Genomic DNA, 27,475 nt, shown 5'->3' with positions numbered 1-27,475 from the left:
TTTTTTGTATAGACAGGGTTTCACTATATTGCCCAAGCTGGTCTCAAACTCCCGGGCTAAAGCAATCTTTCTGCCTTGGCCTCCCAAAGTGCTGGGAAGATGAGCCACTCCCCTCAGCCAAAAAAAGATAACTTTTGAGGGCAGGGTTGTATTATGCTTTGATCATCTGAAAATGGTGATTCTACATATTTTGTAACACTAGCACATTTCTGGATTTTTCATAAGTTACAGAGCAAGCAGTATCAACTTTACAAAAGAATTTTTTTTGAAATTTGGTTGTTTGAGGTACCAAATATGCAGGGGAAAAAAGTGTACTTGGGCTTAAATTCCCAGACAAATCCACAGAAACCTATTTAATCCCAAATGAAATGGAAATAAAACATAGAAGCTTTGCCAGAGGGGCCCTTTAAGTTCTTAGATACAGAAGATAGAGTTAAGCAGAGATTCCAGCAGCAATGGCAAGACACCTGCTTTGCTTATAAGTCAAATGCTTGTAAGAGAGGTTTGACAGTAATATATTTGAACAATTAGACCCAACCTGTTAAATCAGCTAACATGCCTAAAATAAGTTACAACAATATATATAGTCTGCCCTCTGCCTGTGAGTCCCACATACGGGAAATCAATCAACCACAATTTGAAAATACTTACAGGGAAAAAAAGGGTGGTTGCATCTGTCCTGAATGTATACAAACATTTTTTTTTCCCTTGTCATTATTCCCTAAACAATTCAACATAAGAACTATTCACACAGCATTTACATTGTGTTAGGTATTATATGTAAGTTATAGATGATTTAAAGTATATAGGGGGATGTACGTGGGTCATATGCAGAAACTACACCATTTTATATATATAAGGGACTTGAGCATCAGGGGACCCAATCCCTCACAGATACTAAGAGATGACCGTAGAGCAATTCTATTTTACTTTTTAGAGAACTTTTAGGTATTTTTTTTTTCCATTAAACAACCAGAAACATTTCCCAGTGTCCCATGGAAAACTAGTTTCTCAGAAGCTAATGATGCTTTTTACAAAAAGTCTTCTGTGCCTAATACGATTTGGAGGTGTAGAAGGCTAAACAAAGTTAAATAAGCTTTTTCTTTTTTCAGAGTCTTTAACATTCCAAAGTACAATCTGAATGTCTAAGTGGGAACAACTGATACAAAATGGTGTTCAAAGTGATTTCACTGTGGAACCTTTTTTCCCATGGTCGTCCATCAAGACCAATGTCTCCATAATTATGGATTAAGAAAATACTGAGCTAGTAAAAAACCTGAGATATGAAGAAAGAACAAGTATCTTAACCTAAACAGTGTGGTCTAATGGAAAAAGCATTCAACTACAAAGAGTCAGGAGATATGAGTTCTACATTTAGTTTTGACATTTACTGGCTTTGAGGCCTCAGAAAGAAACAACTGTCCTGTGCCTTAGTTTTAATCATTTGCAAAATAGCAATTATAATTACAGTTGCAGCCTTTTTCAGGGTTGAATAAAGTTATTAAATTTATGAGATTATGGAATTGTAAAATTCTAGAGCTGATACAAGACCTCTGAGAATTCCCAGCATTACCCTATCAGAAAGGTAAAGGTTATTTTCAGAATCTAGATTAAAATCCGTATCTCCTAATTCTCAGCCCTGCAATTTCCCCCTGTATCACCACACGTTACACTCACTCTTTAAAATAAAAATTATTAACAAACCATCTGTAGAGGTAAAATAGAGTCTCAGAAAGGAACACACTTAAGGGTCTCGGAAAACAAGCAAAACTAAAGATAACCATATATCGTAATTCTTCCATTTATCACATATACACATAAAATATACATCCAAAAATAAGTAAAGCTTATGAACTTGGAGGGCTAGAAAGATAATGGCAGTTTATTACACAGTTACTTGAGGATGAAAGGTAAACAATTCTGTGAGAATAATTTGTTTCTAAGTTCCAAAAGTAAACTGATCCTGACATCATCAAAAATATGACTAATTATCCACAGGAAAAGGAACACAAGTATTACTGAAATTAATGAGAGGATCGGCGGTAGAGAAATGGACCAGAGCTGGAAGAAGCTTGAGACCGACAAGGCCACTTGGTGATAGTAGCTTTGAACTGACCATGGAATTCACTGCTATGGTCAAGGCTTTTCATATAGTTTTAATATTACAGAGTACAGAACTGTTTGATGCTAATTACCTAGCAATGTGCCAAAATGATGTACTTATTTCACTTGCAACATAAGAAAAGCCCTCTTTCCCATAGTGACAAATCAACAGGATAATTCTGCAATTCATAAAAAGAAGCATTAACCGATTCAGTATAATAGCTTTACTTCCTGTGTAAAACACTTCAAAATATCTAAATGAATATATAAATGTAATTTCTGTTGCAAACTGTTCATTACTGAATCATTATCAACCCTTGTTAGACAAAATTTCTAATTTTTGCCATGTACAAAATCACTAAAGTGTTTGAAAGCTCTATCACAGAACACAGTGGTGCTTTATAATCCACCATTACTTCAAGCAAATGTGCTTATGGCTGAACATAATACTCAAAATAACACCATTCCCTAGACATACAATCCATCCCCCACTTAATGGTACTTTTATATGTTGACAGCAACATGAAATGTTACTGCTTTCCTATTAGTTTTAACTGTTTCTGAGCATTCATCATTCACAGCACCACCTCAACTGTTACCTGTTGTGATGACAGGGTATCAACAGTTCCAAATGCTTTGACTACTACCATACATATATCAGCAGAACTTTAACAATTTAGGTTTTTTAGGCAGAAACTCCCTTCAATTATCAAACAGCCAGAAAAGTGAGTCTATCTATTGTAACTCTACATACTGCTATAAAACCATGTTTGGGTGTCCAATTACTTCAGCTCATATCAAATTGGACTGCCTGCTGCTGTATGGAACTGCATTGTGATTTAAGAGACACTGATTTCCAAAAGCAAGCTATTGTTGTGCAGATTGCTTACACTGTTGTTGGACTAAGGTACATCATTTGATCATTTTTACTGAAAATAAAGGTAAGGAAGTAAAGTATATCAGATATTGCCGATGACCAGTGAATTTCTTTTGAACCTATCTGCTTCATCATTTCAGGGTTCTCTCTCCTTCCTTTATATATAAGTAAACATTTTTACATTAGGTAGTGTATAAATAAAATTTATGGTCTGGGCCAGACATGGTGGCTTATGCCTATAACTGCAACATTTTGGGAGGCTGGGACAGAAGGATCACTTGAGACCAAGAGTTCAAAACCAGCCTGGTCAACATAATGAGATCTCATCTCTACAAAAGAAAAAATGTAAACAATTAGCTGGTGTTGTGCTAAGGAAAGAAGACAGCTTGAGCCCAGGAGTTCATGGCTGTAGTGAGCCATGATCATACCACTGCCCTCTAGCTTGAGTGACAAAGTGAGACCCCGTCTCAAAAATAAGAAAAGAAAATGTATGGTTTGTATATCTGCATCTGATATAAAGTCATACCTCAACAACGTAGTTCAGATGAATGAAGATTTTTTTCATTTGAATCATGAAGAGATCAATTTATTTACAAATATTTACTTCATGACTTTTTTTAGATGTTGATTTTACATATAGGGTATAGATGACTATTAAAAGTACTCTAGTAATTATCTGAAAACTGAAGATACCGGCAAGCACATGCTCTTAATTGTTCCAACTGAGAAAATGTTACCTCAAAGTGAATTACAGAAATATTGTTAGTCAACATCTGCTCAGAGCAAGTGACTGACATGCATACCTCTTAGGATTCATTTAATTTCCACACTTGTCCCCCACCAAATTTTAATAGTCACCTTGGCACAAAGCTGTGCTAATGACGAAATTCCACTGGGTCTAAAAGTCGTCTCTATGAGTGAAGAATAAAAAGTAAGAACATAAATACAAAAAGAGCTATTTCTGATTTTTTACAGTTCAGAGTTATAGTCTCAATTAAGAAAGCTTAATTTAATCAAAAATTACAAAAACACTGACTTTAACTTACCCTACTACACTTAACATAAATTAAATCCTAGGTGGGGAAAAGTTATACTGCAAAAGGAAATTATTTGGAGTGTTACATCAATTTTACTTTGATGGCTAGCTCAACTGAAAATTTAAAAAATTAATTAGAAAGTTTTCCCTAGCCAAATAATTTACTCTAAACCTAACTCTGATTTTTACCTGGAATGATAATACATTTAATACCGTGATTTTCTGTGTGCATTTATTTATGCTGAAACAAATTGTGATTTTAAACACAAGTTTTATTGCTGATTAGATTTTTTTCACTCTTCTGTCATACTCTAATGGTTCTTCTGGCTTCAAACTGTCAACCGCCTTAGGCAAAATCCACACTAGAATATCAGACTCTGTCTCCTCAACATTACAGAGAATGAGGGAAACAAAGACTGTGCAAAGCAAATCATTTTAAAGAAACTGCAGACCACCAGGATTTCGGATTTGGGTAATCTACTTAGATTAGCATGGCTGTGTCTTAAAAGGACAATTCTAAGACCACAATATAGGTCATGTTCTTAAGAAATAAAATAAGTAATGAAATCAATGTCAATTACACAAACTTTTTATATTTATATGATGCCAATAACAACTGGTATAACAGATTACAGTTTTTGTAATATGCTCAGTCCCAGTATAAGCAAGAAAAAAATGTCATAAATTATAGATTCTTTTCAATCAAGTTTAAAGGTAAAATATTTACACACACACACACACACACACACACACACACACACACACAAATGATATGCAAACTGAAAAAACAAGATTGGGTTTATAATTTTAGAATGAAGAACAACTTTAAACTTTCATTTGAGACAAAGAGGGGAAAGGGAGAAAGGAAAGGAGGGGTGTTTTGCAAAGCATAGGGTAGACAGAATGATTAAACATAAAGGTTTTGCTAAATCAGGTTTGGATGGTAGTTTATATCCTTCTTAAGTACAACTTTACTTCTTCAAACCAAAACTTTAAAAAAGTCCCAGTATGAAGCCAAGTGTTTAAAACAAGTGCTGCAATATCTAAATGTACTATGTTTTAATCAAACTGTGCCAGGAGAAACATTGTCCAATGCAAGTAAAGCCTACAATCACTGCTATGTCACATTTTTAATTATGACATGTCAACTGTTAAGAGAAATAATAGTATCACAAATGCCCTTAAAACATACTTCTCTGCCCCAGAAAACATACAAAGCTTGAGGTCACAAAAACATTGCCAAAACTGACAATCAAAAAACACTGCTATTTCCTTTTTTGACACCAATAATGCTTTAAGAGAAGAACCCAAATTTTTTGGACATTTGAACCTCAAGCTGTGCTGAACAAGAAAAGTCCTACTGCCCCTAGAAACTCCAGAACTTTCTTCTAGATACTTACCTGTCCCTCCTGGACAAAAGGATAAAAAAAGTCTCTGACCAAAGAAGCTTTGAAAAGACCACTTGCAGAGAATTACCAACTTACCCATCAGATTTGAGTTCATGAAAGGTGTTGGGGACAAGCCTTCATGGGCTCCTAATCGACTGTCATTCAAGTGATCACTGTAATGAGGGCTGTCTGTAAAACCCTAGGGGGAAAAAAGATCAGAGTATTAAAGGGATTATTTGGCAGTCCTGCTAACTGAGCATAATGACACTCACCTAATTAATATACAGACTTAAACATGGTCATTTCTAACCAAGTTTCCTGTTCATTATTTGGGAAGCAAACAGCAAAAGTGCTTCTTTTACTCCTTTTAAGATTTTAATGTCAAAAAACATTTTTTTAATTGATCATAAAGAAAAGTGGGTTTCCATAAATACACACTAACCATGAGCACCAATATCTCAAAGTATCGGCTCTTCTGATCAGATGGGGAGCTACAAAAATTCTGAAAACTATTACTAAAATTACCTCTAAGATTACATCCAAAAGGAAAGTAAAATGGATCATTTTTTAAAAAATGAATTAAGAAAATATATTTCTCAGTTGTACTAAACTAGGGAAATGCTTAACTTTATTCTCCTATTCATTCCGGCCCCCATACCCTAAAAATAAAGAGTTAGACAATTACAGGTTAGACTTAAAATGCTAAAACGAATCCACAATCAATATGCTAGAAATGAATCCTTTCCCAAATGGCAAATATTCAACCAAAAGGTCTGTTTATACTAATTTTATTACTACTGTAGTATAACAATATATACTCCTACAGAAACTGAGCCATGTAAAAAAGAAAATGATTACTAAAAATAACCAACTAAAATTCTTAAGAATGAAATTACAAACACCATAAAAACAATAAAGCCAATGTTATTTTTTACAGTAGCTGTTATTACATTTCTCCTATAGTTTAAAACATTTTTTTTTTTAAAGCCAAGGGGAAAAACGATAAAGTTTACAAATAAAAACAAGTGTTACAAAATTACTATGTATTAAAATCTGTCCTGGTTCTTAGACTATTACACAGTTTTAAGTACTTCATCACCTTCAAAATCTTATTTTTTTCTAAACAAGGCTTTGAACTTAACTAAAACTGCAGGTCACGCCTATGTCTGCCCATTTAAAACCAACATGGTAAAGACCAGAAAAATGTATACAAAGCCCAAGTAAGAGAAAAAACTAACCTGGCTCACAGAAACCAGAAACCACACAGAATCCCATAGGACTAAAAAAAAAAAAAAATCATCAATCACTGAACATTTATCATTACCCAGATTGCGGGCTACCATTTAAGAGGACATTAATGGGGGTGAAACAGGCCTCATTGTCTTTGCAGGCAGGCTGTCAATGAAAGGGCTAGGAATCAAGGGCTAAATCTAAATAACTGTCAAATTATTACAATTGCTTATAGATGCATGTCACAACTCCTTCTGCTCTTCTGTTTTAAAACTAATCTTCTGAGAGTGCTACCTCCCAAATGAAGCTTTGTTTCATATTTATGTAATTTAGAATTACTGAATACACATGTGATCGACATTCAGGAAGAATCTGAATGTCGATCACATGTGTATCAGTAATTGTATATTCACAACTTATGACTACGAGTAACCACAACCTTAAGTCTTATCTGATATAACCACATTTAGTAGAACCTATATACAGAATAGAATGGCTCTTAGCTAAGGTCACTCCCCAGAGTTTACCGTTTTTTTTTTTTTTTTTTTTTTTTTTTTTTTGGAGAAGGGGCCTTGCTCTGTTGCCCAGGCTGGAGTGCAGTGGTGTGATTACTACTCACTAGACTCAGCCTCCCAGGAGTAGCTGGGAGTATAGCCATGCACCACCACACCCAGCTAATTCTTTAAAATTTTTTGAAGCGACAGGGTCTCACTATGTTGCACAGGTTGGTCCCAAACTTTTATGCTCGAGAGATCCACTGGCCTTGGCCTCCTAAAGTGCTGGAATTACAGGCCTGAGCCACCATGCCTCACTCACTGAATTTGCTTTCACTATTTAAAATAATACTAAGTGACATACCACTAACTCACATACATCTCGGTATTCTCTCTGCCATCCTTCGGCACACAGTCAAAAGAAGGCATGAAAACCCTAAAAATGCTCACTTAAATATTGTTTGTCATCCTGAAAGAATATTACTCAAGAAAAATGCCAACTAAAATGTGCTTTCACATCAGCTACATTGTTCATACTACATGTGAATGCTAAAGAAAAATGAAAGAGTAATTTTGTATTCTCTCAGTTCTCTTCATTCTTGAACAAATACAAGTAAAAACACTACAGTTTTTTAAAAAAACTATTTCCTAAAGCACCACTATACAAATATATCGAAGTCTGATATATATTTGTCGTGTCGCTAAATGACTACATGCAATTTATTAACTTTATAAATTGCATGTAGTGTCTTTTATCTTGCTAACCTAACTTTTCTCTGTTCCCATTGCTAATGACTGGGATCCTCATAGTGCACCAGAAAATGAGTCAATAAACGTTTTTCCTCAAAAACAAGCAAGACTTGTATATCAATCCTCAAGACTGATTATATGCCCATACTATTAATCCACATATCAAATATCAGTAAGGCATAATTTCTCTCATTTAAGGATAAAAATCAGATATTTTCCCCAACACCTTACACCTTACAAGTTCCATTTAGCAAAAGCAACTTTGCTTAAAAGGCACTGTCCAAGAGACAAGAAAGGAATAGTTCTTTATCTACAGTTACAAACTGATGCTGGGAGAAGGCACAAAGAGACATTCAAAATGGTTGTCATAGTTTTACACCAACTATGACTGTACACCAAAACTTCACTTCAAGGACTGGGGGTGGCTACTGTTTGAGATTATTCTTGTCATTCCTTTCATACAGCAGTAATACCCACCCACAGTATAACTTTTGGTGAAACAAGATGAATAGTTATCAAATAATTCACAAATATTTAAGTAAGAATACAAGTCATACATTTAAAATCAGTTCTAGAAATATACAACTATGAGCATGTCAAGGTATCATGTAGTTGGGTGATACCTAGACCAGTGCTTTGTAAACTTCAACGTTCTTATCAAACAAGCAGACAACTTGCTAAAATGCAGATTAAGATGCATAAGGTCTGGGGGTGGGACTTGAGATTCTGAATTTCTAACAAATAGGTGATGATGATGGTGCTGCTGGCCCATGGACTACACTTCTAGTAGCATGAACTAAGACAACCTGGAATAAAGATCTCTTTCATAAATACAGAGTAAAAACGTCCAGAAAGGCGACAGCCAGGCACCGCCTCCTGCGACTGGAACCATATTAAAACACCAGAAGTTTCTAGATAAGTATAAATTAGGGAGAAACCCCACAGTTTAAAGAAATTAAAAAAACCAAGGCAATTAGAATAGCAAAATATTTTTATGTTTGTGTGTATTCATCCATGAAGTTTTTAAAGTAGAAGATAGCTTAGCTGTCAAACGGAGTCCCCCCAATGAAAGAAATGGGTGAGCTGACCAGGAGCTTAAACAACATTCTTCTTAAATACCACAGAGAATCAGACTTCTTGAAGCATGGGTGCTCATGGGGCAAAAGGGAAAAATATTATAACCCAGAGCACTCACAGATAAGACAGAATAGCAGAGAACAAAGCAAAATAATGTAGTAACTTTCAGCAGGCTGCAGAACACTGGAAGGTGCATGGCCTAAGTGAGTGGTTGCAGTGACAAGCAAAGAGCAAAAGCCAAGCACGCAATGGTTAGAGTGGAACCCAAGTGGATCAGATAATGGAACTGGTAAGTGAATGCTGTTTCAATTTTGAAATCTAAAGAAAGTAAATCAGGGAGATCATTAAATATAAAACTATCATGTTGCGTATTTTAAATTGGTAAAAAGTTACTATGCTAATAAAAGGGGTCAAATCTGGCCCCTGCGACTCCTAATTATGATCTTGAATTCTGTTAATAGCCATTAAGAAAAATGAGATTTTTCAATACATGAGATGATATATATTATGAAGAACAGAGCGATACTATCAGAATTATCTCTTATGCTAGCCTTTTAGCCACAATATGGCATTGAACATAAAAATATCTCCAAATACACCCTAAACTAACACTGTTCCCATTTTATAAAAATGAAAAGCACTCAAGATATTAATAATTGATAAAATAAGTTGATGTATGACAAGATTACAAAAACTAGTTAATTTCTATACTAAAACCTGCCTAAATTAAAATCTAGTTGGCAAATCTTAAATAATTCCATCTATGAATGCATAATACGTTATAAAAGCTTTGATATTATAAAATGTAGTCTATAGAGTAGATTTCATATTTTTCTCTATGTTCATTTCCTGATGCAGGAACTTAGAAATTTTTGTTGTTGTTGTTGTTTTTAACTTTAGGTGCATACTATATCTGGCATTTCTCCCCATGTTAACCCTCCCCACCCTCCCCACTCCCCGCTCTCTCTCCCCTACCCCCACCACCAACAGAACTTAGAGATGTTAATCCCTGCTACAGTATGACAAGAGACCTGAAGTGACCAAAGCAGCTTCCATATTTAAACTAAACAGCACATAATAAAAAAAAAAAAATTTTTTTTAAGATAGGGTCTTGCTCTGTTGCTGGAATGCAGTGGCATGATCATAGCTCAGTGAAACCTCAACCTCCTGGGCTCCAGCAATGCCTCCACATCAGCCTCCTCAGTGACTGGAACTACAGGTAAACACCACCATGTCCAGCCAGTATTTTTATTTTTTGTAGAGATGGGGTCTCACTATGTTGCCCAGGTTAGTCTCAGATTCCTGGGCTCAAGTGAACCCATTCTGGCCTCCCAAAATGTGGGCAATCATATCTTTTGTTCTATCAAAGAGGGGTGGGGAAAAAGAGAGAGAAAAAAGAGAGAGGCAGATGAGGGGGGTGGGAGAGGGAGATGGAGATAGTTCGCGAGAGGGAGACAGCATGTGTGTCAGAGAGATAAAGAGATAGAGAGAGAAGATACCTAGTATTATTTACATAATAGTACTCCCCTCTGGTTTATCACCTCAAAAATACTAGAATTTTTTCATTTGGTTAATTTTTTAAATGGCGATTTAAAAAATTTATCTCATTCAATTTAAAGAGTATGATCACCAAAGGATCTCAGTTCAGAATACACTTACAATTTTACAAACCTATGTTATTCCTTTGTGTGAAAATCAGTTAAAAAAAATAATAAACCAGTTTTTAAAATTCTACTTTAAAAAAATCTTCAATTCTTTTCAATGTTTTGTTTTTTTTTTTTAAGAGAGGAAAAGAGGTTCAAAGTCTCTTCGAATAAAGATTACTTTCCCAGGAAAGCTTTCCCTGACCCTAACATCACCAAATTAGGTGGGCTTATTCTGTGCTCCCACAGCAGTGAGTATTCCATCATTGCACAGCTCCTACTTTTTAAAACTGCCTATTTAATTATCCATTTAAATTAAATCATAATTATCTGTTATAATTGCACAGCATAGTGTAGTGGATAAATGTGGAATTTTTGGAGCCAGACTTGGCAGGCGAGAATTCCACCTTTGCTACATATAAGCAGTGTGGTATGGGGCATATTAAACTTTCTTGTCTCAGTTTCCTTATCTGTAAAAATGCAGATGATGCTAATAATAATACCTTCACTTCACAGGTTGTTACAAAAGGATTAAATGAGTTAATATACGTAGCACTTGGAAAAGTTTCCAGCACATAGTAAGCACATAATAAACTCTAGTCATCATTATTGTCCCAGATAGAGATTATATCTTATAAATTCTGAGAGTACAGGGGCCCTGTGTTTTTTTCTTTTTCCCCCAACAATGACATCTTCAGAATGATGCCTGCCACATACATAGCAGGTGCTGAACAAATGACAAGAGGAATGGGAGGAGGTTTTACTTGCTAAATCTTTAAAATGCTGCTGAGTTTTAGATACTATAAATGTTCAATCAGTTTCTCCACAGACCTCACAGTAACTATCAGAAAGAAGGGTAATTAGAAACTAGCTTACCTAACTGCATTGAACAAGTATCCACAAGTTTCTGGTATTCAAAAAGCTACAAGATAACCCATGAGTTACTGAAATCCTATAGCCTCTAAGTGAGCAAAAACTCAGCAGAATCACCCAAAACCCATAAGCTACCAGAAAGCTCTGGACAAGGCCTGGATATAAATGAGTGGTTATGCTTCAAAGTGAAATATTAATAAAACGAAAAACTTTTAAAGTAAGAATAAATGAAGTTTCAAAGACACTTTTTCAAAGACACTTTCAAAGGTGAGAAAAGTGTTCTCATCGTATTTCTTTACTTATCCCTATGATAAATTACCAAAATTAACGTCTAGATGAATAACGTTATACTTTCTAAAACAAATACTTGAATGTGACTGTCTTTCTCACTCATACACAACAATCAAAAAGCCAAGTGGGTTGACCTGATCATGAATGGGCTCTTAGCAGAGAGCAGGAATTATGTCTCTATCACTCACTACTCTCTCACAAGGGCCAAGCACACTAATCGGCATGCAGTAGGGGACTAATAATATCTGTTAATGTAATCAATGAATGGAAAATAAAGACTGCCCCAGTTAATGAATCAGGTCTGCATCTGAAAAAGTTGCTTAATAGCATTTTAAGGTTCTGATATCCTTTAATAGGTCAATACTAACATATAGTAAAATTTCTCAACAGGGAGATGGATTCTGTCATCCAGGTCTATAAATTTCTGCAGAGCAAGAACTTTTTATTCCGTTTCATAATCCCAAAAGAGACTAGCACAGAATTTTGTGTGTAATGAAGTGCTTAAATTTTTGTTGAGAGGATGAATAATCTCTTCAGGTAACATTTTATTCATGAATGCTAAGTAGTGTTATAAAATTACTCTAATCCAAGAATGAACAGCGAGTCTTGAATTGGCCTAGGTAGGAGGAAAAGGAAAATAAAAAACTTTTAGAAAGAATATTCAGAAAATATGATGTATACATGAGATGCTGCTTCACACAGGGCAAGTATTTTTATAAAATAAATTGTCCTTAAAAACTGTCCTATACAGTACGACATATCTAAACACTTTTTAGGAAATATTCGTTTATCCTAAACTAACATACTTTACACATGTCAAAGGTTTACTGAAAAATTACATTCACATTAATATACAATTTTCTCTCTTTGCCTTTATACATTTATTCTCTATTTTATTTCCAAGAAGTATCGTTCCATAAAATACTAGATAATATTTTTTTAAAGCTAGTCTTTTGCAGATAGTTTGAGAAGCACAAACCTACATCCTCAGTACTAAAAATGTGGTCCTTAAAACTGACTTATTGGCAAATTCTAGGAGTCTGCTGAAATGCAGAAGCTCTGGCAGAGTCCTAGACTTAGTGAATCCAGAATCTGCATCTTACTTAACAACATTTACAGGAGATTTATAAACAAAATAAAGTTTAACAAGAACTGGTTTGTATTAGCCTGGAAGTCACTGGGCCTGGTATATTATAAAATACTATTAGCCCTACTATTTATCTTTCTAGTACCACTAGCACTACATCAAATCCTAAAGAGCTTACATTTTAAAATGATAATTCCACTGTCTCATTCATAAATCTGCCTATTGCATACTATATGCAACCAGTAAAATTAAGAGTTAAAATGTTACTGTTCCGCTCCCAAGAAAATCTCACATTTTACATAATTTAAAGCTTCTATCTTCTACTTCTATAAATCAACAGTATTATGACTGAGCATATAACTGCTCAAATTTTTATTATTTCCTGATATTTGTAAAATCAGTTAAAATAATCAAACATAAGGAACCATATGATTTTATTAAAACCCATGCTTAAGAAGCAACAACTAATTGCAAGAAGACAGAACATCGGCCAATGAGCAAAACCATGTTCTTAAATTCAGAGGATAACATATTTTAAAACTTTAAAATACCAGTCCTATATGTTAAATGTTTATTTTATAACAACAGGTGGCAAAGATAAGAGCAGCATAGAATATGTAATAATGCTTAACTTCTGTACAATTTATAGAGCTGGGTGCAGTGGCTCACACCTGTAATCCTGATACTTTGGGAAGCAGAAAAGGGAGGATCACGTCAGGCCAGGGCAACATAGTGAGACTCTGCTGCTACAAAACATAGGAAAATTAGTCAGATGTGGTGGAATATGCCTATAGTCCCAGCTACTTGGAAGGAGATAGAGGCTTCAGTGAGCCAATATGTCACGCCACTGCATTCCAGACTAGACAGCAGAGCCAGAGCAAAAAAGATTAGAAAATCAATTATAAAAAGTGCTAAAAATTTTTTTCATTTAACTTGTCTATATTTTCCAAAAATTCTTAAAACAATCATTTGTTTTTCTAAAAGATATATTATTCCTCAGTTTTTCATTTAACATGATTAAAGTTACATGTATCCAATGTAGAAAATTGAGCATATACAGAAATAGTATCAACGAAGCAGGAAAAAGAAAAATTTCTCAATGTATCTCCATTGAAATACAAATGTCAACACGACACATTTTCTTTCAATTTTTAAATGTTTCTAAACTAGTCCAGACATATTGAAATGTACATAATAAAAAGCCATGTGCCCACAACTTAACAAACACAACATTACCAGTATAGTTTAAACCCCTATGTAGTTCTAATTCCCATTAGAAGAAAACATTATCCTAAATTTGTTTTTTATCATTTTCACACATTATTGAATACTTTCATTATGAATATTATCTGATATATAGCATCATTTTGTATGTTTCTAAATACTATCGTTTTTCCTTTACTCAGTTCACATTCAATATATAAGAATGACGTACACTGACAACGTATAGCACTGGTATATACATGCCACTCCTATATAATATTCTATTTATAAACATACCACAATTTATCCAATTCCATATTGACATTCAGCTTGTCTCTAATTTCTCCCTATTATAAATAATGTTGTTATAAACATTTTAGGAATATGTCTCCTTGTAGATATGTGAGAATTTATATAAAATTTTCTCTAGGGGTCAATTATCTAAATGTGAAATTACTGGTTTACAGGGTATGCCCATGTTCAAATTTACTAGATATTGCCAAACTGTCCTCTAGAATAGAAATAAATTATTGTTTATGGGGAAAGTCTCGTATCTCTTACTGCATCATAAAGTTGTATACAGAGAGCACCAAGCTTATAAAAGGCGGTTTCCAAATCCCCTTATAAGTTGTATGTAATTTGTGACACACTTCTCAAATGGTAAAAAGCAAACCAATCATGATTACATTTCCTTATCTGTTCACTTAACTCTTAGTGTAGCTACATTATTGTTTGAAATGGTTTGGCCTGGGTCCAAAGGCAGACTTTCGCCATAAAAAATGCTCAAGACACATTTGTTAAATGAGTTAATCTTTGCTAGCCTCTTCAGTTCCTCTTAAATTTCTATAAAGTTGCACACATTACTCCAGGCATCAATAGATTAAAATCTGCATGAAATACCATATATTTTTAGTTTGTCAGTGGTATCCTATCTTGATAGCCAGTGTTGTGTTGACTGTTACAGTCCCGGCAAAAACGATGGCTGCTGCTGATTTTATAGATTTTGACATAGGTCATGACTAAAATAGTACTGTGTATCTTGGTAGGAACCATAAGGCAGTGCTTTTGAATTATGTTACCAGCCAGGGCAGTTGACCATGAGCCATTTATTTACACAGTCATCTTTAAGAGTAAGTTTCAATTAAAAGTATAATAGTGAAATAATATTTCTTTAATAACTGGCTCATATATGTGCTAAATCCCTGGCCTAGATTCATTTCCTTGAAGGTGAAAGTAGATAAGCCACGGCTGATAGATCAGTGGTTCCTTCCAGGAATGTTACCAAATATTCATTCATCCTTCCCATTTTGAGGTTTTGTGTAACAGCATTAACAATAATAGGATGGACCAGGTGCTGTGGCTTTTGCCTATAATCCCAGCACTTTGGGAGGTGAGGCTGCTGGATCACTTGAGGTCAGGAGTTCAAGATCAGCCTAGCCAACATGGTGAAACCCTGTCTCTACTAAAAATTAAATTTTTTTTTTTTTAAATTAGCCAGACGTAGTGGCATGTGCCTGTAGTCCCAACTACTTGGGAGGCCAAGGCAGGGGAATTGCCTGAACCCAGGAGGCGGAGGCTACAATGAGCTGAGATTGTGCCAGTGATCTAGCACGTCACTCCAGTATGGGTGACAGAGCAAGACTCCATCTCAAAAATAATAATAATTGTAATAATAATAATAATAGCATGAGTATACATTTGGTGATACCATTTGCCAGAATTTGGGCTAAAGGCTTTATTCATTTAATCTTTACAACACTATGAATTAATTACTATTATTCTCATTCCACAAATAAGGAAAGAGGCACAGAAAATTTACACAGTTCACCCAAAGTCTAACAGTAAATAGTAGGATGGGGGTTTCAATCCAGGCTTTCTGTCCAGAGCCCACCATGCAATGTTGCCTTTCTAGTAATAACTGCTCCTCCCTAGAATTATCATGAATTGAATGCCTCAATGATGAGCTGAAGCCATACAAAATGAAGAATAAATCTGTTCAATCAGCAATTCATAAGTGATAAAGGAATGAAAGTAGGAAAATGCAACAACAACAAAACAAACAACCCTCATCCCAAATTTTTAACTACCCAATTTGGCAAATGGTGCCCAAAATAGTGGAGGCAGTCATAGAGCTTTAGTGAACTGTTTGGACTGGGGGACTCTGATGAAGCCACAAAGAAAATGGGAAATAGAAAAATCTCTGCTGCTAAGTGGGCATCTACCACAGATAATCTTATCTCCTGTAGACCTTTTCTCTTGCCCGAAGTGGGAATAAGGTATAGCAGTCTTCTGTGACGCTAGGAGAATTCCCGTGGAGAACGGAAACAGAGGCCTCAAAAAGCCTAAAGGCAAATTTCTACAGCAGTAGAACCGGCAGTTGAGTGCCCTTAAGTTAGATAAAGTTTATGATAATGATTTGGCAATTATAGTTAAGAATCAATATTCATTATAATTAAATGAGAAAGGCTATGTAACTCTATTCTAATAAAAGGCATCTGAATGGCCTAGCTGTAATGCATTGACAATTGCAGAAAAGGTAATTATCCACATATATGTCAAAATCTTCACGGTCAAAGACCAAAATTCAACACCAGTTGAATACTCAATCAAAGAAACAGCATCATAGTAGTCTTCTTTAAGGACTCTGTGATTTGTTCTGCAACACTGAAACTTCCTAGAAATAGCAACTGAATGCAAAAAGACTTGTTAAGAGACAGGCCTATTGACCCCTTCCTCAATTTCTAGACCTCTGAAACTGACAGTGATTATCTGGCTAAAGGACACAAGTGCCATGTGAATATCCCAAAAAAGAATGGACAATGAAGGAAGTCTTCATTTCTACTTAACACCAAAGGCAGACAGTACCCCCGTTTTCTGATACACAGTATACAGTTTCTCTTGTAGAGTGCTCAGCAGCTAAAATGCTAGACCTCCCTTTCAAACACAGAAAGGTTTCACTATCAGGTTATGAGCCGTGGAGTATATCAGATATATAAAATCTAACTTTTAGAGATAATCTTTTAATGATAAATGGGCTTCTTAAAAACTAAAATACAATCCTGTCAATAGAGACTTCTATTTTAAATGAACAGCTTAGTGAAGTAACTCATCAGGTTTCTCCTAGATTTGAAACAATTCCTCATCTTTAACTTTTGCAATTTTTCAATTTGAAAAAGCATCTGCATTATTTTTCTGGAAAGCTGCTGTTTCAATTTGAGAAAGCATTTTTTCAAATGATCTTTAAGTCTCTTTCTTTATTATTTATTTATTTAGATGGGGTTTCACCATGATGGCCGGGCTGGTCTTGAACTCCTGACCTCAGGTGATCCACCCACCTCGGCCTCCCAAAGTGCTAGGATTACAGGCGTGAGCCACCCTGCCCAACCTAAGTCTCTTTAAATATCCCAAAATCACAGCTTTAGAATCTGTGAGTCTTCCTATTAATATGTTAATACTTTACAGATATATTTAAAGAAAATGTCTCTTCAGGTTAGCCCTTACTGCTGCAAGTATCAAAGGAATTAAATTCTAAATACGCTACCCTCCCACTTACATAGTACATTTGTAACTAAAGCCCATTTTACTTACTTCTGCATGGTTGTCAGTCTCCTTTCATTTAAAAAGTCAGTAGAAAAAGCATTTCCTTCTCTATCCATGTTAGAGAACAAGGCTGAGGAACAACCCACGGGGTTACTCACTTACCAGGGTGAGAAACATACATTGGAAGTGAATAAAATCACAGAGGAGGACTTTTGTGGCTATTCATGTGTCCAGATACACTGACTCGTATCTTAGGTCAATCGATCTAATCAAACTATGTGAATTTACAAAAAATGAAAGCAAAAAAAGTACTATTATTCCACTCCATCCCTACTCTACCAAAAAGCATGGAGATGTATCCTGGAGTGAACATGAGATATGGAAGTGAATCTACTCTGCCAACAATTCACATGGATTTTTGAATGTTTCTCAGTAGAAGCATCTCCTTCTATGGCCATGATTCTAGTGTTAAAAATAGTATTCTTCATATAACATGGTATGAAAACGCAAGTCAGCATTTTCACCTAGTACACAATCAAAGAAATAGCCATCTTATCCATTACCAGGGGAAAACTCTATTCTGATGTGTGTATGTAAACTGTGAAACAAGTTTAAGTGGCATTACTTTATTGGAATAGTTTCAGCTAACACATGTAAATAAAAGTTTTTTAAAAAGTTATTTCCTAAAAAGTAAAATTACACTTCAATTCAGACATGTAGTCCAAACTAATATTGCTTTACTATATTTGCACCCAATACAAACTCTGCAGATACTTACAAAACTGAGTTAATTACATTTGCATATAATATAAAATTTTCAGATACTTACAAACATAGAAGACCAGCATTCCTTTGATAACAATAGGTCACAGTATTACCTTTCTTTTTTTAAACCCTTCCTAAGAGAGATAGGGAGATGAGCCATTTTAATATTAAAGCTAATTGTGACACAAACTGAATTATCCATGTGATCAAACGTGATGGTTTTCATCAGCAGCAATAACCAAAAAGGATTTTCTGTCTGCTTTGAGTTCTAATATTTTAAATGCATACTATCAATCTCTACCATAAATGCCAGCTGTGCTTTTTGATACTTCATCTTCTCATCTTACCTTCTCTCAATTTTCCCCCCATTTTCTTCTTCATTACTCATCTTATTTTTAATCTATCTTTTCATACTATGTTAGTTATTTATGAAATTAAAGAGATAAAAATATGCATATGGAAGGCATATGTATATATGTGTAGTGTTGCCTATAACATAGTTAGCATTGTGCCAGATACCAGGATGCAAGAATAAACAAAAGTCTTTGCCTTCAAGGAGCTAGCTCACAGTTCAAAAGAAAAGAGAGACATTATCTGAAAATATTTTAATAAAATGAATAATCTTTTCATGAGGTCTGGGCCTGAGGCGTATGTACCACATTACAGCTTCCAAAGTTTGGTTAGTACTACTGGACTCTCTGGTAGTCTAACAGGCAGGATAATAATAACCAATAAAAATTTAAATGAAGTATAAGTCAGTCTGCCAAATTACAAGTTAAACTTGCTGGGTTTTGTATGAATACTTTAAAAGATGCTAATACACCAGCACAGCTTCAAATGGGAACATCAAAAAAAGAACAAATACTGTTAGGCAGGCAGGCAGAAGTAGCATTAAGATTTGCTAAAGAATGCCCTGAAACAAAATGAAACATACTGATAACTGGAAAATAAAGTGTCAATAAGCACACCTCTGGTGAGACCTTGATCATCACCACTAAGTTTTATTGAGTACATACGACGTGCCAGCACTGGGTGAAGGACTTCCATGCAATATGTCAGCTAATTTAACGTCTATGACCCTATATATTGAATGCTATATTTCCCCCATCTCATAGACGAGACAATAAATGTGTTATTTAAGTCTGTAAATTAGTTACCTGTATTAATAACCGGTAACTAATACAAAAATTTAAAAAAGAAAATATTATTAACAAGCTAGTCAATAAATTTGAAGTAATAATACTTCTCAACTCATTCTTTTAGGCCACCATTAGCTTGGTAACAAATTCGTACAAAGAAAGTACAGACGAAAGTTTTAAAAAAAAAAACCTACAGATCTGCTGAGCATGGTAGATCATATCTGCAACTCCAGCACTATGGGAGGCTGAGGCAAGCAGGTCACTTGAGGTCAAGAGTTCGAGACCAGCCTGGCCAAAGTGGTAAAACCCTGTCTGTACTAAAAATATACAAATTAGGCAGTCATAGTGGCGGGTGCCTGCAAAAATACAACTACTCAGAAGGCTGAGAGGGGATTCACTTGAACCTGAGAGGCGGAGGTTACAGTGTGCAGAGACTGTGCCACTGCACTCCAGACTGACTCCAACTCAAAATAAATAAATAAATAAATAAATACAGATCAATATTACCTGGATGTAAAAATTCTTAATATTTTAGCAAATTAAATCAGACAATTAAAAAAATGCCAATACATAATAACCCAGTACTAGTTATCCCAGGAATGAAAGAATGCTTTAGTATTTTTTAAAAAATTAATCGATACAATTCCTATAGTAACACACTAAAAAGGAAAAATCATCTGACCATTTCAACAGATGCAGAAAAAAACCTTTTATAGAACTCAACATCAATTTTTCTTACTCTCAATGAATCAGATTTACAAAGGAGCTTTCTCAATCTAATAAATCACATCAATAAAACTTATACCAATCATCATGCTTAATGGCAAAAGACTGCTCATTCCTAACATCAAGAACCAAGTCCACTGTTAACCACATCTATTCAACATCATACTTGAAATTATAGCCAATTCCACAAGGAAAAAAATCCGTATTAGAAAGGAAAAGGTAAATTCTCATAATTGGCAGACAACACATTGTTCAAACAGAATCCTCCAGAATGTACAAAAAAGCTACCACAACTAGTTAGTTTAGTAAGGTTTCAGGACACATGGTCAATATACAAAAGTCAATTGTGTTATATATTAGAAATGAAGCAAAAATTACAATTAAAAATACTTATAGTCCATCAAAAATTATGAAATATTTAGTTATTAAAGTAAATAGAAGTTGTTCACTAAAAGCTATCTAAAAATACCAACACAGAATACATCACTGCATTCCAGCCTGGGCACTAGAGCAAAACTTTGCCAAAAAAGAGAAGAAAAAACCGTGTGTGTGTGTGTGTGTGTGTGTGTGTGTGTGTGTGTGTGTGTGTGTGTGTGTGTGTGTGTGTAGAGACTTAAATATGGAGATATATCGTATATATGAATCAAAAGCCTCCACAATGTTAAGCTCCCCCCTCAACTGATCTACAGACTCAATGCAAACCCACATAGCTTCATAGAAATTGACATACTGGTTTTAAAATTTTCAATGTATATGCAAAGAACACAGAATAGTTCAAACAATTTTGAAACACAGTAACAAGGTGGAAGACTTATATGACCTGACACCAAGATTTATTTTAAAGGTACAGAAATCAAGACAGTTATGTTACTGGTGTCAAGATAAAATAATTAAAACAGCATATAGAGCCCAGATACTGATTCTCATATACATGGTCAAGAGAGTTTTAAGAGAGATAACAAGTCAACTCAATGGGAGAAAAGAAAAATCTTTTCAACAATTGGTGGTGGCAAACTGGATAGCCTTATTAAAAAAAAAATTAACAATTGACTCTGACTTCTCATCTTGAACAGAAACAAACTCACAATGGATCACAGATCTAAGTTAAGACTTAAAGGTTTACAGTTCCTAACTTACTATTTCTTGAGACTGCTACTAGCAAACTAAATTCCTTAAGTGCTATGGAGGGAATTCTATAATGGAAAAAAAAATGTGGGAAGACGTTTAATCTATTCCTTTCTTAAAGATTAATAATTTACTATAACCTATTAAAAACTGAGAAATCTAATAACAAAAAAGCCTATTTAATTTTAATTCAATAATACATAAATGTTTTGGACCACGAAGCTCTGTATTTGTACACTGCTTGTTAATATCCTATTAAGCAGAGTTTGAGAAACTATGATCTTACTCAAAATTTTTGTTTTACACATTAGAAATCTGATGCCCAGACGAATGCAGTGGTTCATGGCTATAATCTCAGCACTTTGGGAGGCCAAGGCAGGAGGATCACTTGAGCTCTGGAGTTTTGTAAGAGCCTGGGCAACAAAAGTGAGACTCTGTCTCTACAAAAAATAGCCAGACATGATGACACAGGCCTACAGCTGCGGCTACTTGGGAGACAGGTGGAGGATCACTGGAGCCCAGGTGGTCAAGGCTGCAGTAGGCCATGATCGTGTCACTATACTCCACCATGGGTAACAGAGCAAGACACTGTCTCAAAGAAGAAAAAAAAAAGATACCTCATGTCATGTCCAGAAAAATGGCCCATTTGACCAAGTTCATTAGTCTAATGAAAGAAGTCTCAGGCTTAAATTCTCTGTTCCTTTTATTACAAAGCAGATTATCATTTTCACGTGGTATACAATAAGCCCTGGAGGTTTCGTAAGCAAATATTCCTTCTATTTCTGGACTTTTTCACTCCCCTAGGCCATCCTTATCATAGCTTTTATCATTTTACAGTATAATAATCTCTGTTTTTCCCATAAGAATGAGGACTCCTTTTGTTTATAAAAGATTAACTGATGATTTTTGTTTTGTCCAACTAATTTCAGTGACAAGAAAATAGTAGTACCTCAGTAAAAAGATACATGAAGGAAAGCAGCTGGAAAAAGAAAACATTTCCATGTTAACAACACACAGATGTACATACAGAAGCCCAGAGACTACAAAACTCAAAGCAGGGAAGAAAGATACTAAGGAGAAGTGATCTAAGGAAGTAAGGCAAAAATCAGTGGAAAATCAAGAGTAATATGTATACAGCAAAAACTCAGGAAAGTCAGCTCAATGAGATGCAACAGTATTACCAAAATGGAGACGATTATTTGGTTCAGGACAGCTGGCACTTAATTGCTTAATCACAAAATAACTTCCAGTCCTAAACACCAGAATATGCTCTGCTCCACGCACAAAGCAACAAACTGATTATGGTATAAAATGACATTTAAATAATTACTTCATTTTGTAAGAAGGTTTAAGCATCAGTTCAGTATGTTGAAGGGAAATATTTCAAGCTTGTTCTCAGAATAAGTGGTTGAGTATATGACAACAAAAATACATGACACAAAAAACTAACAATTATTGGTAAGACCAATCCTTTGACCTACATACACCAATTTAGGTCTCTTAAATGCACTGTGAGATACATATTCTTTTAAACAGATTTGAGGAATTGAATCCTCTTCCTTTCCTAGAATGTATTAATCTACAATCTGTTATAAGAATGTAGATTTGTATAAATTTACATTCGTAAGAATGTGGGTTGCCCCATTTCTTTTTCCTAGTAATCTCTAACTCCCAAGATCTGTAATACAGTGAACTTTCAAGTGTAGTGGTACACCTCTGTAATCCCAACTACTCAGGAGACTAAGGTGGGAGAGGCACTTGAGCCTGGGTGGTCAAGGCTGCAGTAGGCCATTACTGTGCCACTGCATTCCAGCCTGGGCAACAGAGCAAGATCCTGTCTCAAAATGAACAGAAAAACGTCTTGTTGGGAATTTAAAAATCCTAACAGTCCATCAATCTTTTCAGGATATACTCTGGGAATTCAAAACAGCTGCCTCTCCAAGGACCATCCAAGATTTGAAAAATTTCTAACATAGTTTTTTTTTTTTTTTTTTTTTTAAATCAAAATGGGCATGAAACTCCTCATGAGAATGTAAAAAGAAGAACAATGTGTAGATTTCTATATGAGCTAAATACTGTATAAAACTTCCTCTATTAATTCTTGCCTACTTCCTATGAGAAAAGTCTCTTTGCAGATGAGAAATCCGAGGCTCAGAAATTAACTCTCTTGTCCAACGTAAAATAGAATGGTGAAAACTAGCAGCAAACCTGTCTGATTCATCCTATGGCTCATTTTTTAAAATGTGTAAAATGTAAGTAACGTTTTTATAAGAAGTAAGATGACAGTATTAATATCTTAAACCTTCTAGAGACTCTGTCCTTAAAGTCTTGTACAAGTAGAAACAACTGTTTTGGGGGTCTCTTTTATAATCTGGCAAATACAACATAGTAGAAAGGAACAGTAATTTAGAGTCAGCCTGGGTAAAGTCCTACGTATTTAATATCTAGTAAGTTATCTACCTTTTCTGAGCTTCAATTCCCTCACCTCTAAAATGGAGAGGATTTTAAAAATGGCTTTCTTGGTGAGCTGGTGTGAAGATCAACACAGGTAACATGTAAAAGTCTGTAAGCTAAACTGTGACAAACGCTGGTTATGATTTCATTCTTATTAATTTAAAAACCTAAGTGGGTCCAAAAAAGTGTTCAGTCAGAATTTACCCTACTTTTTATTTCCACAAATAAGCAATCTCCAAACTTAGGGGAAAAAATATTAAACAGGTTGTCAAGAAAGTAAGATCTCAACAACTACAAAAAGGGACATAAAAAGTCAAATATTAATATGCTTTGATTTTTACTTGTGAACTTTAAAATCTCAACAATTAGATGATTAAAAAAGAGAACTATAAAGTTTAGATCAGTCCTGATCAAGATGTTATTTCATGGGCCTACTAATTACAGCAAAGTGAGAAATTGACATGAAGGTTCTTTCTAAAAACATGTACAGCAAAGCATCTCAGTAAGTGTTGTTCCCAGGAGGAAAGGCTTGTCTGAAAAAAATAGAAGCTTTAATTGGTTTAAAATGGAAACATGGGCAATGTGATCAGTATGTGCTTTCTTTCACTTATCTGCTGGCAAAAGATTTAAAGGCACTTACATCATCACAACCCAATTTTTTCTTATCCAAAAACATTTAGGTTATTATTTACAGGCAGGTGCTGTTTGAAATAGAACTAAGAGTAAAAACATTTTACTCTTATGGCTTTATTTAAACCTAATTTTAAAACACACCCCTTTTCTTACTCATACCTTTCTTCACATTCAGAACATTCAGAAGGAGCAGTTACATAACAAAACAGAGATTAATGGGAACACAGATGCAATATATAGAAAACACTTACTTTAATTCTTTGTCCCTTCTGTCTTGCTTTGCTATTTAACTGCTTCATCTCGTGTATTGTACCTGAGATCAAGAGGCATAAAATACTATTTCAAAATTTGTGTGTCCTTTCTAATTACTGTATTTGAACTCCTAGAAGCTATAAAATTTATACCTTTTTCCCCTTCAAAAATAAAAACAATAGCAAATACACAGTTTTGACAAAATACCTACACTGCAGAAGAAAAAGTAACACTAACTTTTATTACCCATCAATGACAAATGCAACAACTGAATAAAACCTATTTTACATTTCTTTATTCATACAACTCAATTTTCCCATGTATTAATATAAGGAAAACTATTTATCAAAATCAAACAATCTGGTTTAATACAACCATAGCTAACTTGACAAAGCCTAAATAAAACACATGAAGTTTAATTCAGGAGTTATCATTTTGTGGGTGAAGTGAGTCTACATGATTTTGTATTTTTCCCAGTCACCTAGTTGTATCAGTTTTCTGTTTCGCCCTTTGTGAAATTTCTTACATAACTTTGCAACCTGGCTCCTTATCCTAATCCAAGTCTTATTTCATTATGAATGGGTCTATATACTACCTTTCCAGATCATTCTATTTTCTGTCACTCTTTCACCTTGGATTCATTCTTCATATCACAATAAGTTAATATTTATAAAACTTTTTGTGTATAAAATCTATTTTTAATTGGCTCCCAAAGAATAGGTAACATTTTTTCCTACAGAAATGTTACCTGCCTTATCACATACTATTTATGCCTTATCTCATACTATTTAGCTACAAAGTAAGCTGATTTACTGTCTACTGAATTCTGTGATGAGACCACTGTACTGTTTCCATCAATCCACATTTCGAGGCTTTCTTCCAGCCCTATTCAAACGCTATCTGTCCTGTAACAGTCTATTAAGTCTTTCTTGACCATCCAAAGTAATCGCTCCCTCCTCTGGAATCCCACGATAACCAATAAAATTATTTTGGTAATTAGTTATTTACTGCCTAATTATAGTTTCTCCACTGCTGTCTTAAAAGAATTAGAAAAGGTTTGTTTTGTTTTGTTTTGTTTTAATGGGATTTCACTCTGCCACCCAGGCGAGAGTGTAGTGGTGCAATCTCAGGTCACTGTAACCTCTGCCTCCCAGGCTCGAGATTCTCCTGCCTCAGCCTCCTGAGTAACTGGGACTACAGTCAACATCATCATACCTGGGTAAAAAAAAAAATTTTTTTGTAGTGGTTTTGCCATGTTTCACAGGCTGGTGCCAAACTCCTGGACTGAAGTGATCCGTCTGCCTCAGCTTTCCAAAGTACTGGAATTACAGGTGTAAACCAGTAACTTTTTTTTTTTCTCACTAGTCTCAACCCCTGGGTTTAAGCAGTCCTCCCACTTCAGCCTCCTGACTAGCTGGGACCACAGATGCATGCCACCAGGCCTGGCTAATTTTTTTCCTATTTTTGTAGAGAGGTGGTCTCACTTTGTTGCCCACGCTGGTCTCCAACTCTTGGGCTCAAGCAATCCTCCCATTTTGGCCTCCCAACGTGTTGGGATTACCAGTGTGATCCGCCACACCCAGCATAAAAAGTAACTCTTTAGGCAAATATGACTGATATGTCTAAGCATATTTCCTGAACTCTAAGATATACATTTATTCATCTTTAACATTTAAGAAACTGAATGCATTTACAAATCTCAGCATCTTAAAACTGGAGGACCATGTTAAGTCCCATCTACTTGAAAGCAGGTAAACTATACTTATGCCACTGGGCTCTACTGGAAGAAGAAAACTACAGGTTGCCTCTGCCCACAGATAGACTCTTAAGGCATCTGCTGTCAAATGTAATGAACTACCCTCCAGTTCTTTCTAAACCTCCAGCCAGTACCCTGCTGAGGTCAGAGTGATCTCTGTGTTTTTTGTATAGACAGCACATAAGAGAAACCAAGGCTCTATTAGCCTATTTGTTACTCACTATCTCCAAGCTACAGAGAGGTTCTTAGTCAAGCTCTTCCACAATAACGAACAAATAATGAAGACCTGTTAGGAATGGAGAGAGCACTAAATAAAATTAAAGTTCCCTTTAGCTATATCTGGCAAGAATGGTCCAGGATTTGCGAGAGGAAATGTCATTAATCTCTTCTAGATAATATTATAGGCTGACTTTAGTTTCCATAGAATCTGAAAGCTGTATGTTTACTTTCATTGAGTTTTTATTTATTTTTGTTTCCCTTATCCCAAGTCCCCAATCTAAGGCTTTGTCTATGAACTTTTGAAGACCGGAGAAATACTTAAATCCTTATGCCCATATATTTTCATTTTCAGCCTAGCTCGGTCAATAAGGCTGCTGTCCATGTGTATTTTTCACAACTGGTCTGTGAAACGACCACTGCTGGTGCTTTTTAAATAAGCTGACTCCTCATAGCCCTTTATTGCTAAAGGTATCAGAAGTCATAGCACGTACTAAAACAAAAAGCCTCAGAACATACCTATTATTATCCCTTAATTTAAAAAAACTCTGAAATCATCTTGTGCTGAGTCATATGCAGCAGCTAAATCAAGTATTTTAAAGCTAAATCATCACCACACAACTGGTTTTCCCCTTTGCACTAACAAGTATAACCCCAAAACTTTAGTGAGGTAATTATTAGTACCCACCCCTTTTTAATCAAAAAGAAAAAAAGAAGGTAGATTAAGGTAAAAAGAAGTAACTTGGCAGGGTGGGGTGGCTCACACCTGTAATCCCAGCACTTTGGGAGGCTGAGGTGGTTGGATGACCTGAGGTTG

At 35.1% G+C, this 27,475-nt stretch overlaps 1 protein-coding gene across 8 annotated transcripts in view; it reads right to left on the bottom strand.

Annotated features, from left to right (window-relative positions):
- Positions 1–27,475, bottom strand: part of TCF12 (transcription factor 12) — a 370,574-nt gene that overhangs the window by 198,850 nt on the left and 144,249 nt on the right. For 7 of the 8 annotated variants that reach the window (XM_017513787.2, XM_017513788.2, XM_017513789.2 and 4 more), the window contains one exon: positions 5,501–5,603. In XM_017513787.2, coding sequence (XP_017369276.1) covers positions 5,501–5,603 — 103 coding nt within the window. Of the gene's footprint in view, positions 1–5,500; positions 5,604–24,685; positions 24,748–27,475 lie in introns of all 8 variants that reach the window. The other variant, XM_017513791.2, reaches the window with a different exon arrangement.

The sequence above is a fragment of the Cebus imitator genome, unplaced genomic scaffold (genome assembly GCF_001604975.1).
Source record: "Cebus imitator isolate Cc_AM_T3 unplaced genomic scaffold, Cebus_imitator-1.0 Scaffold501, whole genome shotgun sequence".
In the NCBI taxonomy this organism is placed as follows: Eukaryota; Metazoa; Chordata; class Mammalia; order Primates; family Cebidae; genus Cebus; species Cebus imitator.
This window is presented reverse-complemented; position numbering and strand designations above follow the sequence as displayed.